The sequence below is a fragment of the Bactrocera neohumeralis genome, chromosome 6 (assembly GCF_024586455.1).
Source record: "Bactrocera neohumeralis isolate Rockhampton chromosome 6, APGP_CSIRO_Bneo_wtdbg2-racon-allhic-juicebox.fasta_v2, whole genome shotgun sequence".
NCBI lineage: Eukaryota > Metazoa > Arthropoda > Insecta > Diptera > Tephritidae > Bactrocera > Bactrocera neohumeralis.
The window spans coordinates 27811049-27830325 of record NC_065923.1 but is presented as its reverse complement, the minus strand read 5'-3'; the positions used below and the strand labels follow the sequence as shown (position 1 = coordinate 27830325).

The following is a 19277-nucleotide window of genomic DNA, read 5'->3' as shown; positions in this document are numbered from 1 at the left end:
CTTTACTCGAATATGAGACTTTTTTCTCGTTTTTAATTTTTTTTTTGTTATTTAATTAAACAAAAAGAAATACAATTTTTAATTTTTAATCCATATTTATAATATTACTTCTTTTAGAATTTTTATTTTTTTGTTTAAAATTATTTTTAATTTTTTTTTAATTAAATTGTTTTCTATTCTTTACTCGTTTAAGACGTTTTTTCTCGTTTTTATTTTTTTTTTTGTAATTTAATTTTTTTTCTATATTTTTTTTCTTCAACTTTTGTTTTGAAAATTTGTCTTCGTCAATTCATATGTACATACATACTTATATCGGCGCCCTCAGCACGCTGTTACTCTTTTAGCTGTCACCGCCGCGTCACCACTAATGTGGTCACGATTTATTTAAATGTATGTACCTTGAAAAGCACTCTCCCACACACACCTTAACACACTTACATATACTATATATTTATATCATATTTTGAAAACTCTGCACAGCATCGACTATTTCACTCTGGTATTCCGAATTTTTCCATTGAAGAAAAAATAAACCGAGCAAATGTCGTGTCACGTAGTTTTTGTATGCACTGTGTTCTCCGTGGCTTCCCTGCAGGAAATGCCTTACAAATCTATATTTGTACACAGTACTCGGTACTGCTGACAGACGCACTTGGCCCAAGTGTGTTCAGCACTTCAGCAATGTGTACTCAGTCGAGGTGTTGGAAGAACTGGCCGAAGAATTCTCGTGACGCTGCGTAATCACAATGACCGTTAATTAAGCGCAGCAGGCAGTTCATTTCGGATTTTATTTATAAATGATTGACGGCGAAAAAAAAGTGTCGTTTATAATTAAACGGTTCGGTGATGCAGTGCGCTGACCGCAACACACCTCTTTGCATTCACAAAAGTTCACATACTGAATGCGCCAGCCATATGCAATCTTATCAGCTACCGTTTATATAAAAACTCATATATATAACATGCATATGTGTTTGTGTATGTGTGTGTTTTTGAATACGGATGTATATGTGTGTGCATTTGCGACGAAGTAATGGCGGCTATTCGACAGTTTGGCTCGAAGGAGTCTAAGGAACATAGCATTGCCAGCAACGACAGCAGCAGCAATAACAAAAATAGCAACAACAAAAGGGGGAATGCTTAAAATTACTTTGACTCTTCACACTTGTTGCCCGCTTCTGGTCACGTTGTTGTTATTGTGGACAAACTGCTGCCAAATTTTAAGTAATTTATAGATATGTATGTATATGTGTATGTATGTATGTATGTCTGTCTGTGTATATGTAAATATATAAAATTAGACACTTTTGTGTCGGAGAAATGTTCGCATAAAAAATTTTAAACAAATTTCACACTTTAAGAGCTCTTAAGAGTAGCAATATAATCACATATACGAATTTGTTGGCAAATTAGTGTTGTGATTAATTATTGGGAACCAATATTCGATACGCCGTATTTGAAAATATTTTATAGGCAGCCAGATCCACTAAATTGGAATAATGGAAAAGAATCAGATAGAAAAGAACCATAATCGCGTATACACGAATCTCTTGGCCTGCCTCAGCGCTGGTTCCGAACAAACAAGTATTCCGCTATGAGCCTTATTATAAACCATAGACATCTTTAGAGTAACCTGTATAAAAAGAGAACTACCCTTCAACAAAATATCTGTGCATTCAACACTGAACTATACCTTCTTTTTTTGAATGTCTAATGTTTCTATAGATTTTCTATGGTCAAAAAGTAGTAAGACTTTTTAATTTAAATTTCGTGCGAAAACCCATTTGTCGAAGTAGAAAAAATGGGTTGGTATGTCAGTGAGCCAAATGTCAAATCAAAATAAACATTAGTGTTTAGTATACGTTTGTCTTTCTGAAGTAAAAAAAGTGCATTCGGCGATTTTTACAATGAATGAAATTATTCAACAAAGAAGTTCCATTAAATTTTGTGTGCGGAATCAAATTTCTGTTGCCGAAACGTTCAGAATGTTTGAAAGGCCTTCGGGGATAATAATTTGTGGCGAGTAAGTTTTTATGATTAGTACAAATTATTCACGGAGGGTCGAGAAAGCCATCAACATCAATTGATGTTCAGCACGTCAATAAAATAAAGGAATTGGTGCTTGAGAATCGACGACTAACAGTCAGAGATCTTACCGACATCTTTGGAATATCGGAAGGATCGCTAAAAATAATTTTGAAAGATCACTTTGGCCTAAGAAAAGTGAAAGCACTATTGGTTTCAAATCACTAAATTTTTTCGAAAAATAGCGTCGCGTTAAAAACTATGAAGCAAAGCTTTCCGACTAACAGGATGTAATGAAATGTATTGTTACTGAAGTTAAGTCTTGGATCTATGCTTACTTATGCCCGGAAACAGACGATCAATCGGCCGAATATCGTGGCAGAGGTGAGTCGAAGCCGAAAAAACCACGTCAAAGCAGGTCAAAAAAAGAGGTTATGTTGACAGTTTTCTGAATTATCGAGGTGTGGTGTATTCCGTATTCCTTCCAACCGTCTAAACTTTCAACAAGAAATACTATTTGAGAGTTATATCTCATTTGCTCGAAGCTGTTCTTAAAAAGAGGACTGAATTATAGGCGGACAGCTATTGATTTTTGCACCGTCACATAGAGCATTGATTCTTCGTGAGTTTTTCGCCAAATTTTCAACCAATATCGTGCCGCAACCACCGTATTCACCTGATTTAGCTCGGTGTGACTTCTGACTATTCAGCATTCCGAAAGACCGTTTTGAGTCAATTGAAGGCATTAAACGTGAATCGCTACGTACATTCAAGGCTATTCCACAAATTGACTCGAGGATTCGCAAAACGTTGGCACAAATGTAATGCGGCCATGGGGGATTGCTTTGAGAGGGACGACATAGATTTTAGAGAATAAATTATGAACAAAGACTTACTATTTTTTGCTCATAGTGGTATTAAAGCGGGTCAAAAAAATTTATTCTTTTGGTCGCTTGGTACTCTGAAAAATAGGTTCTTAGACAGCTATTAATTGTAACGAGAATATTCTCCGCCTTACATTTTGATATTTTTTTATTATCAGATAGAAAAATTCATATCTGGCTGTCGGGCGGTAGAAAAAGAAGACAGTAGAGAATGCGCATGAAAGGCTTTATATAGAAAAAGAATCGTAATTATTGGCCGAGAGTTTCTTAACGATTAAGATAATTTTTTATCTTACATGGAATAAGTTTAAGAAACAACAAGCGGAGAATGTATGAACGAATTGTATTCAATTTCGGTATTTTTAGTTGGACATTTATCACAATTTTAATAGATTTAAAAAACATGGTTTAATCCCGTCTATCTCTAGGTGTGTCGGTGGTTGATATTCAAATTTTCCATTTTATTTGAATAATATAATTCAAGCAATTTATCATCGAGAGGGTTAAGCTATACACAGTTAACAAACATTTTATTCAAAACTTATAGCCACAAGTTGCAAAACAAATGGAAATAAGGGTAGTTTTTATTATCAATGGTAATTTTAACAAATAATTACTTAAAACGAAATAAATGGATTAATTTACGCAATAATATTTATTTTGATTGACTGTCATTGCAATATTTCTTTGGCCTACTAGTTAATCAATCAATTAACCGACTGTCCACCCACGCATACTTTAAAATTTTTATATTTGTGTTAACTGTTATAAAGCGTTTTGTTTGAACTTTTTAAAGCTTTCTCTTTGTTTAAGACGAACTCTAGCAGCCTGATGCTTAGTTAACCTGAATAGTTTGACAAGCAAAGTAACAGGACAGCGCACCATGTCCTGTTGAAAACAGTAGCCAACACGAGCTCCTTAACACACATTTAATCATAATATTCATTGATATTCCCTTTCCACATACTAAAGGTCTAGTTAAAAAATCCATTATTTTGCTTTAAAATTAAGGTTTAATTTGGGATAATTAGAGGGATCCAGATTTTGGTTCAATCTGCACCGCTTTGTTCGATAACTTGTTGCCATTTTGTAGGTAATTTCATAATACCACTTTTAAGAAACCCTCGTTCCTATTGTCAAAAAATTGGAACAGTCGCTACATTCACAAGCTTTTCTTCAGGCCATTCGCCACGCCCACGCATCAAACAAATGGAAATAAGGGTGATACCTATGGGAAGTTTTTCGAGTATTTTCAGGCAAAAGTCTTTGCCATAAGTCGGTGCTTAGAGATAAACCTCCAACATCTGCCTACGATATCTGCTTATGAAATCAAATCGCTACTGGTGCAGGAGTGTAGAGAACGGCTGAATTACCTAGCGCAACGTAACCAAGTGGACCACATCTGGGTGCCCGATCACAAAGGTGTAAGCGGGAATGAGCTGGCTGATGAGTTCGCCCGCTCCGCAGCATCCACTAACATAGTAGAACCTGAATCCTTCATCGCGGTGGGTCCCCATACCTTAAAGGAACTGCTCCGCAAAAAAGAGAAATTGGCAATAACTTCAAGGCATGCGTCACAGCAAGCTAAAGAAACTCTAGCTGGTTCTGATAAAGGTAGCCTGAAACTCCAGAACATCTGCTAATTGACTGCATAGCAGTCTGCATGCGGAAGATAAAGGCCCTTGGATCCATGTTCCCAAATATGACTCACATCGCCTCACTAGCACTTGGACTTTATCAATATGCTAGGGCTAGGTGAGTCTGTATGATTTAAGAGAGGGCAGCTCAAGTTGCGGTGCAAGCCTCGTCTATCTATCCAATCTAAGTTCCCGGAGGGTCTGACGAGTTTTTACCGATGAGTGTGATCTTGTGTGTCCTGATGGATCACTATTCCCTTTCTATAGAGCAAAGCTGGTCGCTTCTGGATGGTCGCTTCCATCAAACGGTCGATAGAACAGTTTCAAATTAAGAGTTTAGCCGTAGGGGACAGGTCGTTATTAATAATTCCCTGCCAATTGCACCATCTTCTTTACCGTTAATCCTGGCTTGGACATCTTTGCGTCTGCTCATCGCGATACGACCGTTATTGCTTTCGTTTAACGTTGTTGTAAGTAATTCACTTTTCATCATCGCTTCAGAAAAGTATCAATTTAATTGCGATTTAGCAGCGTTTAGCGGTCGGACTCGACAATTTCCACTATTTCATTGGGTTTTTCCACAATTGGCATAGCATCGTGCACCTTTGACAGTTTAAGTTTAATCCGTACACAACGCGTGGTAAAGATTACTAATGCCATCTATTGAATTTCTCTCACTAGACCTATTATATTAGTATAAGTTAGTTTAAAAAATATGGTCTCATAATAGTTTTCGCGTAGTCATCAGCTCCAAAAATCACTCTTTTCGCCATACAATGACATTTCGTGGAATTTGAATAGATTTTCTGATGTTCTTTTCCAATTTCAAAATTATAAAAACTCTTCTGTCATTAAGAAATAAATTATGAAGTTTCATCCCTATTTCCATAAACAAATATTATCAGTTTCAAATGCAAATCTACTTATAGTATATACTAACAAAAATGCCCGTGTGGCAATAGACGAACGAGTCTAAGAGTGAAGGGTGAAGCAAGTCAAATACTTTATTGGCATATGTTGCAAGATTAGTAAACACTCCAAAACTCTACTCGTCTGAAGGAGATGATATTAAAATTTGAAGAGGATATGTAGGGAAAGCAAATCTCAAAAAGAAGAAAGTTAATATGAATGAAAATAAATATGAATACTAATGCTGTCTTTGAGTTAAAAAATATAAAAAGTATACAAATTCCACACCCATGCTCGTATGTATATGCAGATATTTATATATTATCCCCAATTATACCCTGATCAGGCTGTTCTTCTGTATATACGCGGACTAGTCACTCAGTCTTTGCGATACCAAACTGAAATTTTGGGAAGTATTTTTTTCCCCACGAAGCCGCTCATTTATCGGAACAGCCGATAAGATCATTACATATAGCATATAGCTGCCAAATAAACTGAACGATTGGATCAAGTTCTTGTGCGAAAACTTGTTTATTACTTATATCTCCGGTGTTGCTGGAGTTAACGATTTTTTTTCGCCAATTTTGGTGGAAAATACACGCAAATATCTTCCTTCGACAGCGACTGCTCAAATTTGACCAGCACTAAGTAATTAAAAGTACTCTCGTAAAAGGGTTCGTCTAAGAACGTTAAAGCGAAATCTAACAACAAACTCGTGTTAGCCTTAGAGAGTTAGCAGATGTTCTTAACATTTCCTATAGATCGATTTAAGGGGGTATTCTGGTCTAGAAGCATGAATTTCAGATAATTTTTAAAGTGTCGTAAAAAAAGGCAATTAATATTTTTACTATCCATTTTTTTATTAGTTATTTGTTAATTTAGAAGAGTACAGAAAAAAATTAAAAACTAAAAAAAGTAAAAAATTTCAAAAATTATGAGCTGACGAAGTGGGGGGTCTCTAAAAATTTCCACGTGACCATACCCATGATTTCAACCCTCCTAGTTATCTGAAACCAAAAAAAAAAAGATTATTAATCTAGAATAATGTCGCAATGGGCGGAACTACGGAAAAGTGGAAAAATTTTTTTTCACAAAATGGCGACTGCCTGAAAAAAAAAAGTTTTTTTGGATCACTTTTTCTGACTATTTCGAATTTTTTAAAAATAATAAAAATAAATATTTGGGGATGGGGCTAGTTCCAACCATAGACAAGCCTATAAAGAAGACTCTATAAAAATTTCAAGTAAATCGGTCCAGTAGAACCTGAGAAATCGTGGGTATCGTTCCGAAAAAGTGAGTTTTGAGAAAAACGCGTTTTAAGTTTCGCGTAAAGTCTTTTGTTCGATTAGTTCCGGCCGAACCAGTTTGGATGCCGGGTCAGAAAAATGCCTATATCTCCGAAAATAATTTGAATTTTGAAAAATCCTCTTGTACACATATTCTTGAATAGTTAAACTTTGAAAATATAAAAAAAATCGATTTTTTAAATTTCTAGACCAGAATACCCCCTTAACAGTCTGATTGAATGATGAATCAGACTGAAGGTGCCGCCGCCAGTCTTCAATGACAAACAACTCTACCAACTGCTTCATTAGAGTCATTACACAAGTTAAAAGACTTTTAGCAAGTGTATGGAAAATTGGACTGGTTGTTGATGTGCTTGTGTTAGACCATAAGACCTCGTTAGTTTGATAAAAATGGGAAGAATAGTCAAAATATTAGGTTCAATCCGACAATAAAATAAACACTGTTGTACAACTACATACTTCATTGAGGTTCTCACTAACACTACAGAGGACGATAGAGCAATGCTGTATCAACCTACACAAGAAAAAAATAGTTTTTTCGACTACCCGCTCTCCGGCGGAAGGTAGTGGCAAGCCTATAAGTGTACTCCCGCCATGAAAAAACGTCTCATAAAATATTCTAGCCTTTAAGATTCTGCTTTTTAATAGTATTGATAGTTTTCTTACTATTTTATAGCATACACCCACTTTCTAGCTCAAAGAAGAAATCCTTTTGTACAAGCCTGAGTTCTAAAAAACAAGCCTTTACTCATGCCGGTTCTGAGAATCTAAGAAAAACTAATGTTAATATAAACTTGTAGATATTATATTCAGAATCAATTTGCACCAGCAGTGGTAAATAACACACATTTTTTTCAAATATTTGCTCTACAAAATTCACGTTTTCAGCCAACTACCCTCATATGCTGTTGCTAAAGCAAAATGACGTCTCAATTTATTGTCGCAACTTATAATATATACAACACATACATACATATTTACATAGGTACAACACCCATATTAGACTTATTGATTACGATATTTATTTTCGTTATCACCAAACAACTTTTACGTTTTGTGACACTACTCACTGCCACATTACCCTACCGCAAGTGTATGGTGCGTGTCTGCCGAGTTTCGTGCTGCCTTAAGAAAATATAAATCTAACTACACATTTCTTTCGTATTAATGAGTTATTGATTTTACTACTATAATTCGTGTGTGTATGTTGCTAAAAAAAAATACAATAAAGCTTAAGTTTTTCTTTCATGAACACAAGTTGCTATTCATTTTGGCTACTTAAGGTTGCGTATACGCAGTGGCGTGCAGAATTTATGAGCAAGCATAGAGTAATCAAATATTAATTTAATTGTGGAGAGTAGCGTAAGGAAAATTGGGATTATTTACAGCCAAGCTAATATACATATATATGAAATCAACTAAATAAATTAAAATTATTGATTGTTTTTATAAACTATTATAGAGTAAATTTTTGCTTTTTAATTTTTTTTTTTGAGTTTTTCTGAAATGCAGGAAAACAAATTATGAAAAATCAAAATGGAAAAAATTTGTTTTTTAAACATTACATAATTTATGAAATAAATAAATAAAATTAAAATTTATGAATTGGAAATTTTATGTAATCTAATTGCAATTTATTTAAATTAAATGTAAAAAACTACAATTTTTATTCATCGCAGTATTTTTATAAAACAAATAAATAAAAAAAATGACTTAAACAAATTTAATTTATAGTTATTACAATTTATTTAAATATATTTCCTTTAATTTTTAAAAATTTTAAATTTTTGTGTTAATATTTGTTTAAATTATTTTCATTAAAAAAAGTCAATATCTTATTTTTTGTATTTAATGTTTTATATATAATTTATACATAGTAAACTGCATCCAAAAAAATTCTCGTTTCCATACGTGGCGCTCTACACTTAAATTTATTTTTAATTAAAAATTTTTTATTATTATTTTTCTCTTAATTTTTACTATATTTTCGTAAAATAAAATTTTGAATTACAATAATTATATTTATTGAAATTTAATTAAATTTTTCATAAAAAATATCAAAATAAAAATTTTTTGATAATATATCTTTTTTAATTTTGGTATAAAAGTAAAAATTGCTTGGGAGCAAGGTTTTAATTCAAAAACTTTGCATTAAAAATTAAATTTTAATTTTTTAATCTCGATGTTTACATTAAAAATTTAATTAATATTTAATTATAAATCTGATAATAATCCATGACCCTTGGGATTTTTTAATCCAAGATGTTTGGGATTCAAAAATGAAAATCGAAAATCGATTAAAATTTGAAAATTTAAATAAAATTTGAATAAATTGAAATTTGGAAATTTTAATTTTTAATATTAACGCAAAAAAAGTTAATACTAAAATAATTCTTAATTATGTGCTGGAGTTTAAAAATTTTATTTTTTACTTTTCAACCCGGTAGTTGGAGTTAAAACTTGAAAATAAATATTAATTGTAAGATTACGTTTTTTTTTATTTTTTTCAATGCTTGTATGCTTTTTTTTTTTATATTTTAATCCTGTATTTGAGATTACAAAACAAAAAAGTCAAAAAACGCTAATTAAATTATTTTTGAATACATTATTTTCTTGAAAATTAATTAAATTTTTTCATAAAAATTAAATTTTTAAGTAAAAAAATGCTTTTTTGAATAATTGTAAGTTTTGAAATGGATTTTTTATTTGTTGTGGTGTATTTAGGAACTTTCATTTTTTTAATAAAAAATATTTTTTTTTTCAAATAAAATAAAAATTAACTAAACTATTAATGAAATAATTTTTTAATGCATTATTGCTTGTAAATTAATTGAATTTTTCATGAAAAAAAATTAAGGAAAAATGTTAATTATTTAAATTATGCATTATTTACTGCAACTTTAATTAATTTTTTCATAAAAATTAAATTTAAAGTAACAAAAATTGCTTTTTCGAAAATTTTTTAGTTTTGAAATGGATTTTGTATTTGTTTTAGTTTTTCGTTTTGAACTTTTATTGTTATTATTATTTTTTTTTGTAATAATTAATTGCATATATTAATTACAAATAAAATAATTATGAAAGAAGAGTAAAACAAAAAATTTTTAATTAGCTTTTAACTTTTTTTTACAAAATTTTATTTTAAAAATATTGAAATAATTTTTAATAACATTTTTAGTCTAAAAATACGTTTTTTCGTTTTATTAAAATTTAAGCATTTAAAAATAAATTATTAAATAAATCTAAGTGAGCTTCGAAACTTAATTTTTGTTATGATCATAATATTTAATTTTATTTTAACATGATAATTTTCAAATAATATGCAGTAAACAAACAACAACAATTGTATACAACTATTAGTCTTTAGTGCTCAACATGAACTCAGTCTGCATTCTACTATGCTTATAAATCAAAAATGAGTGCCACACACACCTACACATACACAAATACACTTATGCATACGAGTATGCCATTGAAATGCACTTACACGCTGGCATGCAACCCTTGCAACTTGTGCCACAAATACCGATTTTCGCAAACACTTTTGTTGTTGTTGTTGTTACTTTTCTTCTATTTATATTATTATTTTTATTTACATAAGCAAATATTCCAGCGCTGCGCCTTGCCACACGAATTTCAAGTTAATTTCCAATTAAATTTGCACTGAGCTGCATTAAAATTTATGGGCAAAATATTTTTTCAAGCTTGCTGCATTTCTATCTTGGCATTTTCGCACGCTTTCTAGCACAAAATTTACTTTTTTTGCGTAAATTTATTTACTTTTTTGTGAAAATTTATTTGAAAAATGCAGAAATTTGTTTAAAATTAATGCAAATATTTTTTGTTGTTTTTGTTTAGTTACTATTGCATTTTTTTTTGCTAACGCATGCACTTTCCGCATTTGTTTTCACCAACTGCACTTACTTTTTCGCTATTTCACGCTCACTTTCTTGGCTTTTCAGCAAATATGTGCGCTGGTTTTCACTTTTCCTTAATTTACTTTAATTTATCGTGCACTCAACTTTATCTTCGACTTCATTACCGACTATTTACAGCGCATTCAATGTCAATTTTTCGCGTTATCCTTGAGCTTGAGCGATTTAATTGCTGGCTCATCACTATTTCACCGCACTAAGCAGCGTAGCAGCAGTCGAGTCGAGCGTCCATACATACTTCACTTATATGTATGTGTGTGTATGTGTATGAATCCTTTTTTTGCTGCTGTTGAATTCCCACTGCAGCGATGCGCTCATTACACAAACGAACTGCATGACGCGTTTCCGACTAAAATATGATTTCAATTGTGCGCTTCGATTGCCCGCGTTGCGTTTGCTTGGCCTCATGTGTCCTTCTAATATATGTATGTACTTTGGCCGTATGTGTGTTGGTATCCGCCAGCCACTTGGCTGTGTTTTGCTGCTGTGCTTCCTTATTGCCGTTTCGGCGCTTTTGATTTGTTTATCGGCATTTGCAGCCTTTTACTTTGCTACATTTTGTTTTTGTATTTATTTTCAATTTTTTTGTTGATTTCCTCGTGCTCCGCTCGTTGTTATTGTTATTGACCGCATTGTTGTTGTTGCTGTTGTTGTAATAGTTGTGTCGGCATTTCTGGCTGCTCGTGTAGACGTTGTGATGGTCATGTGTTGAGCCATCGAAAGCACCCACACACACATATAGCCACATATACACACATATATAGCTATACACACACACACACACACAAACAAATGCTATCATCAATGCACACACACACGTACTCTCAGGAGCCACTCTATTCCATCCACATTGTTGAGACATGCGCATTTTAGTTGCTTACTCTCCGTCACTGTTGTTGTTGTTGTTGCTGTTGCACCGTCTTAGTTGCTGTTGATAAGCTTGAGCACAAGTAAATGGAGCAATCACGCTTACCACAATTCACCGTCTGCCGTTGCCATCCTGGTGGCGCATGGCACGCTACAAAAGGAAAAAAACGATTTGCTTAAAGCTAAAAATAGCTTTGAACGAGGTTTGATTTTTTTTTTGTAAACATGCAGGCATATTTGTATATATGTATGTATGTGCATTCATACATATATAATCACAGATGCGACTCGTGCTTGCTATCCTTGCAGGAATTGCTTTGGTTTTAGTGCACCATCTATTTCATTCTTCTTCTTCTTTATTGGCGTAGACACCGCTTACGCGATTATAGCCGAGTTTACTACGGCGTGCCAGTCGTTCATTACTTTGTCTAATTGTAGATTCCAAGTGTAGCCAGGTCCTTCTCCACCTCGTCTTACCAACGGAGTAGAGGTCTTATTTTCCTCTGCTTCCCAAGGCGGGTACTGCGTCGAATACTTAAAGAGCTGGAGTGTTCTCATCCATACAAACGACATGACCTTTGTCTAATTGGAGATTCCAAGTGTAGCCAGGTCCTTCTCCACCTCGTCTTACCAACGGAGTAGAGGTCTTATTTTCCTGCTTCCCCTGGCAGGTACTGCGTCGTATACTTAAAGAGCTGGAGTGTTTTCATCCATTCGGACAACATGTCCTAGCCAGCGTAGCCGCTGTCTCTTAATTCGCTGAACTATGTCAATGACGTCGTATATCTCGTACAGCTCATTGTTCAATCGAATGCAGTATTCGCTGTTGCCAATGCGCAAAGGAACATATATCTTCCGCAGGGCCTTTCTCTCAAAAACTCGTAACGTCAACTCATCGGATGTTGTCATCGTATAAGCCTGGTGTCTTTGTTCATCGATGTATGACTTTCATCTCTTTCATTACTCTTCACATTTTCCCAGATATAACCGTTTTTGAAATTGAAGTTGGAGCTTCGAAACTCCAAACGAAGTCTAACTCTTCTGCACACGATTTTTGTAGCTTGAATATGGTATATTAAGTTTGCCACAAAGTTTTTAACACCCAGAAAGAAACGTCGGAAACCCTTTAAAGTATATAAGTACTTACGTATATAAATGATCTGCGTGACGAGCGGAGTTATTTAGATATGTCCGTCTGTCTGCCTGCATATAGGCGACCTAGTTCCTAAATTTTTTAAGTTATCGTCCACTCGCGACCTTTCGCATAATTTTCTCATTTCTTGGCACTGCCGATGTTAGACCTGTCATACAATTAGACCTATCAAAATCAAGTCCTTGTACGGAATAGTTTTTTATTTGACTATTATAATGTATTTACGAAATTTGGCAGAGATTATTGTCAAAAACAACGCAAAAATCTCCGAGAAAATTGTTCAGGTCAGTGTTTCGATAGTATTTTATTCAGACTGACCGATAAAAATCAAAAGAAACTTCTTTTTGTACCATTTTATCCTTTGAAAACTCGCTTGCGATGGATAACGGTTTATTTTTATACCCTGAACAGGGTAAGTTTGCCACGAAGTTTGTAACACCCAGAAGGAAGCGTCGGAGACCCTATAAAGTATATATATAAGTTATCAGATATAAACTTCGTGGCAAACTTAAATTATGTTGAGCTGAGTCGATTTAGCCATGTCCGTCTGTCCGTCTGTATATATACGAACTAGTCCCTCAGTTTTTAAGATATCGTTTTAAAATTTTGTCGGAACAACGATCGGAATCAAGTTCTTTTATGGAAAACTTTCACATTTGACTAGATATATTCGACTGAAATTTGGTATAGATTATTTTCTATAGATTATTTTCTAATCTCCGAAGAAATTGTTCAGATCGGTTACCTATAGCATATAGCTGCCATACAAATTGAATGATCGGAATCAAATGCTTGTGGGAAACTTCCTCATTTGACGATAATAATATAATTTCCGAAAAAATTTATCAGAGCGGTTTACTATAGCAAATAGCTTCCGTATAAACCGACCACAAAGTTACTAAAAGAAATGCACCTGTAAAGGGTATATTAGTTTCGGTGCAGCCGAAGTTAACGTTTTTTCTTGTTTTAAGTTCACTTCAGCCATAGATCTCCAGGATGGCAATTATATGTGATCTACTAATGGCATGTTTTTTGTCAAGCCAAAAAACTCCTGTAATTGGAACTCATGTGTCTGTAGAGCACCTTGAACATATCTCAAATATGCTTAGGCATTATATTTCTACTTCCGCCAGTTCAGCTGGATGGCTGAAGATGTAAGATTCAAGGTGATTTTGTCTTTTTTTTTGCAAAGGCGTGACAATCAACGGGTATCCCGAAAAGTTTTTACGTACATGCCGATTGGACAATGATCAGTTAAAACCTCTCTAAATGGGGAGAGGTAAACTTTGCTCATTAGAGCTCTTGCGATTTACCGCAATCCAGAAAGACTTTGACAATTCCATGCCAAGATCATGTGGGACCCAGCCATTCCATTGTAAATCGCCAGAAGAAATCGACCCCTTCTACTGAGACACAATGGACGGCATTATTTACCAAGAGAGACTACGAACAGTCTCTAGTCTCTAGTGGAGGTTATTCGAGATAAAGAGATCGGATCATCTTTTTTTCGTTTATCACAAAATTGGATTGGACTTACTTTTTATCAAATTACTTTACAAAATACTTGAGACGACATCTTTTGAGGTCTGCCAACAAGAATGATGTGATGTTAAAATGAAGCACTCATATTTTTTCGAAATAGGTGTTGTTTCTTTTTGATTTTGGTTATGCCTATACATGTATGCCATTTATGATTTGAGCTAATTGTCACCCAAACGTCCAACACGGCTCCGCCACCTGTTTATACTTGAAAAATGCGGCGGCGCACCGTCTTGTTGGAAATAGAGATCGTGAGCGTCGATCCGCACCATCCGTACCAAATGGTCCATTTTTAAGGATTCAATTGAACCCCGCGAGAATTTTACTCACCCTAACAGCGACAACTTTATTTGTTGACAAGCCATTAAGCTAGAAATGGGCCTAATCTGAGAAGACAGAGCTCTTAAAGTAGCCAACGGAAATCGTGAATCATAATAATCTTAGACAATTTTCAAGCGTGCACACAACTACTAAAGAAATGAAACAAAAATGGCCGCCACGAGCGGTCTTTCCGTGTTATCAGATATAGAGGATGATCCATTTCAAGGTTTTCTACACTTTTAAAGGAAAAACACAGAAACTTCAAATTCAATGGGAAATGTTTATTATCATTTGAAAGAAAATTCTTTTGCATTTAGTTTTTGAAGATTATCTCTTTCAAATATTGGCCGCGGCTTCGCCTCAAATGGTCCATCCGTTGAGTCCAATTTTCAATGACTCGTTCGACAGGCAATTGCCTGTAGCGTATAGACTTTACACTTCACATATCCCCACAGGAAAATGGCTAACGGTGTGATATCACACGAACTTGCTGTCCAATCGACGCCGTCTTGTTGAAATCAAATGTCGGCAAGATCTCGAGCTTCAATTTCAGACACCAAATAGTCGGTTATCATTTTTGAAGAAATATAAACCGATGATTCTCGAAGTAAGTCGTTTCATAGATCAATCTGTATTGCTGCGAACTGCGCCGAATCGACTATCCATGGTCTTCATGTCCACTCTCAGCTACATGTACTATGTTTCTTTCACTGCGTGCTGGACGTGGTCTGTTCGTTCGAATATTATCCAAAAATGCATGCTGGGTCTCAAGATGGGTGATGGTATTGCGAATAGTATGCTCAGTAGGGCGATTGTGATTATTTAAAGAACGTGAATTTTTGTGTTAAAGTTGAATGATTTGTAAACGTTGTTCGTAAGTCTTTCCATGATGAAATGCCAGAGAATAGTGAACAAAAATAACATGTCAGCTTAACACGACTTATGCGTGATCTGTCAAAAAATGGCTATTGAGAAAAGTACCTCTACTTGGATCGCCCGACGTTGTATGAAGTAAGAGTGTGGGTCTATGGCTCTCGGGCCCCTTCCAAGATATCTGTTTGAATACTGAATATTTCTACCTTGAGCGGCTACAAATTTGGCGAAATTGCGCTAGTCATCAACTAGTTACATATGTATTTCTTCAGCCAAAGTGTTATTCCCTGCAGGCCTACAACTGTTTGCATGTATTTGTATCCTCGCAGCTTTGAAATGTTTCATCGGTTGTTGTTGCAAGTAACTGCCGCCATTTGTTGTTCAAACATTTGGCATTAACGGTTTGACAAGCTAAGTGTGTTCATTGTTGTTGTTATCCTTACAAATTAACAATCATTACATGTCCGGCTTTTTTATAGTCATGAACAAACCTTTTTACATTCACACATACAGTCATGCGAGTACAGTGCTGTTGGAGGGAGTTGAAGTCGCAGACAAATATGTGTTTTTTTAGTTGACAACAAATCTCAACAAGCAGCTACAATTTCAGACATACCCATACATACATACATACACATATACATACAAACATTTTTACATAATTCGGACATATTGTTGTAGTGAAGTTGGGAGTTGTCAAAACTTGTCCACTTGCCGAAAGATTGATGAATGATAACACACTTTTTGAAAGAAATTAATGTTCTAGCAAAATTAACACCCAAATTTCGATACCCTACGACGGTAATGCAGAGCTATAGTAATTTCTTATAATTACTTTGACGATAATTTTTCGATAACGTTTTTATTTTTTCGACTTTTGCTTTGACGCTATAGTAGCCGTACCCAAATTGAAACTCTATGTGAAAGCAGCGCCTATTGTAGCCTCTACTCCATATTTCCAGAGCAGTCGTTTACCGCCTCCTCCCCTAATGTTACTAAGTAATACTGTTAGAGGTGTAAGCTCTACTACTATGTGCAAAAAATGTTAAGACTTTCTTCATAATGTTAAAATTTTTAATTTCGGCAGTTTCGGCTCACATTTTCTACGATGTTCGCCATTTTTATTGTCTGTTTCCGGATCGTTAGCCTACATCCAAGACTCATCGCCAATAATAACACGTCACGACATTTTGGTAGTCGGAAAGCATTTTTCACAGACATTAACGCGACGCTGTTTTTCGAAAAAATTTAATGATTTTGGAACCAATCGTGTTTTCACTTTTCTTAGGCCCAAATGATCTTTCAAAAAGGTTTTCACTGATCCTTCAGATATTCCAACGATGCTAGTAAGATCTCTGACAGTTAATCGTCGATCCTCAAGCAGCAGTTTCTTTATTTTATGGACGTGTTGATCATCAGTTGATGTTGATGGCCGTGCTGGATGTGGTTCGTCGTCAATGCGTTCTCGACCCTCTTTGAATACCAATTAAAAACACTTGCACGCGGCAAATACGTATCTCCGAAGACCTTTTCCAACATTTGAAACGTTTCGGCATCAGAAATATTTGATTTCGCACACAAAATTTAATGGAACTTCTTTATTGAACAATTTTACTCATCGTAAAAATCGCCGACTGCCCATTATGTGCTTCAGAAAGACAAGTGCTCACAGTAGTACAACCATTCGATAAATATCAAAGACTATCCTATACATAAATATATCAGCATTACTACGAGTAGAACATCTTTGTTTCATCTCAAATGAACAATTTCCAATCATCCAGAGGTTTATTAAGTGTCAGATAGAACGTATTTCGATATTGTTACTGATTCCTAGACGTTAGCATGTCGCATTCAATTGGATGTTCCTTTCTATCTTTTCCATATATTTTACAACAGATCTATATAAATTAAGTACCATCTTAACGTCACATCTCAGATATCCTACTACCAAGTCCACAATTTCTATAAAGAAGAAAACACAACATTTCCGCCATCTATTGACTTCTCATCAATTAATCATTGAATGTAGTAGTACCTCACAGTTTTTTCTTATATTCAGGTTTTTTGAGGCTCATTACTGATCGATAAATCACAATTGGACAATTTTTCTATATTTTCGAATAAAAAAGCCCTCAAGATGGATCAAACCTGACGAATCGTTTCGAGCTTGTCACAAACTTATTAAGGGTAGGATCCAGGCTTGTTCACCTGTATAATTAAATAAGTGACAGCGAGATTTTGAACATCGGCTCTCAAAAGCTAGACATTCAAGAAGTAAATATTAAGATTAGTATACTTCGCCAGTCCAAACAATTTCTAGTTGGCATCTAACAAGATTTTTAGCCTTATGGTTGTTAATCAGAATTTCAAGTCAGAGCCGCTAACGCAGATGAACCTTCTTGAGGTTAGTCTAGCCAACACTCATTTTCAAAATAGATAACAATAAAACGAAAGGTAGATATATTGATTGAAGACTCTTTAAAAGTTTATATAGCTTCTCCTGGAGATAGAAAGTTGACGATCTTTCAGATTAGGTTCTGTCATCAAGTGTTGAAGTTGGTTGGAGCAAAAGCCAAATCCACAGTAACAGTAATAGTATGAATTTTAGACAAAACAGCAATTATCAAGTTACGAAAAATATGGAAAAAATATAAAAAGCATTCTTTCAATAACGGTCACTTCTAACCAATTTTGTGCAATGAAATGAATTTGGTTTAAAAAACATATCTCTAAAAAGTGTCAACTATTTGTAGCTGGTATTAAGCTTTAGAATATCTCAAAATGTTATCTCCAGAATGGAATATAGTTCTAAGCGTCACGTAGTTCGTAACATTCGAAACAAAATGTCGGGGGCTCTATAAAATATATATACATACTATGGTATACACTTTATACTATTATTCATATAAAAAACTATTCAATACAGTGAAAATTGTTTTTGTCGGTATAAGAATCCAAGGTATTGTACTTGAGGTTTAAATTTGAATATGTTCATACAAATAAATTTCATTGGAAAAAATACGAATTTAAGGCTGCTTTCTCAATGTCCGGTTAACAGCGTTTCTGTCCAGTTAATAGAGTTGTCCGCTTAATAGAATGCCTTTTAATAAACATCAACAATGTGCATGGTTAATGGATATGTCCGCTTAATAGGGCGTTAATTTAAGAGAGCTTTCACGGTATTCTTTATTTATGAATTCTTTTAACTATCCTATCATCTAAGTTAGTTCGAACTGGACACAGTGTGCTAAATTTTACTAAAATCGGTTCAGTAGTTTAGGAGTTCATCGCGGACAAACAACGTGACACGTACTTTTTATATATAAAGATATACTTCTCATTTGTCGCTAGCGCCAATAACGGATTACTGTTTTACAACTTGAACTATCAAGGTCAAGTTATTGTGTGGAAAACTATTTTATAAGACGATATATGTATGTCTATATGTTGCTTAAAGGAACGCCACAATCTAAAAACAATTTTTTTCATCACTATAGCATACAGCTGCCATACAAACTGACCGATCAAAATCGAGTTCTTATGTGAAAACTTTGTTATTTGTAAAGTGTATTATAGCTTTGGTGCAACTGAAGATAACTTTTTTTCTTGTTTTGGATTATTCAAGTGACAAGGTTCTGAAATAAAAGAGAGTAACATCTCCACGATCTAATGTTAAAAAGCGCTTTCTCTCTTTCAATTACGAATTCAAAAGAGAAATTTCGAATAAAAGAGCGCAAGCACAGAATTTTGTTTTCTTACATACATATGTATGTATATAGTTAGACATAGTACACGGAAAGCTCTTTTGATCGCTTGAAATAAAT

The 19277-nt window shown here is 34.1% G+C and overlaps 1 protein-coding gene across 2 annotated transcripts in view; it reads right to left on the bottom strand.

Moving 5' to 3' along the window:
• LOC126763383 (uncharacterized) overlaps positions 1–10702 on the bottom strand; it is a 68236-nt gene extending 57534 nt beyond the window's left edge. Inside the window, exon 1 of one of the 2 annotated variants that reach the window (XM_050480847.1) lies at positions 10687–10702. In XM_050480847.1, the coding sequence (XP_050336804.1) occupies position 10687 (1 nt within the window). In that variant the 5' untranslated portion in view covers positions 10688–10702. Of the gene's footprint in view, positions 1–10249; positions 10275–10686 lie in introns of those variants that run through there. The other variant, XM_050480846.1, reaches the window with a different exon arrangement.
• Between the last annotated feature and the right edge of the window lie 8575 nt (positions 10703–19277).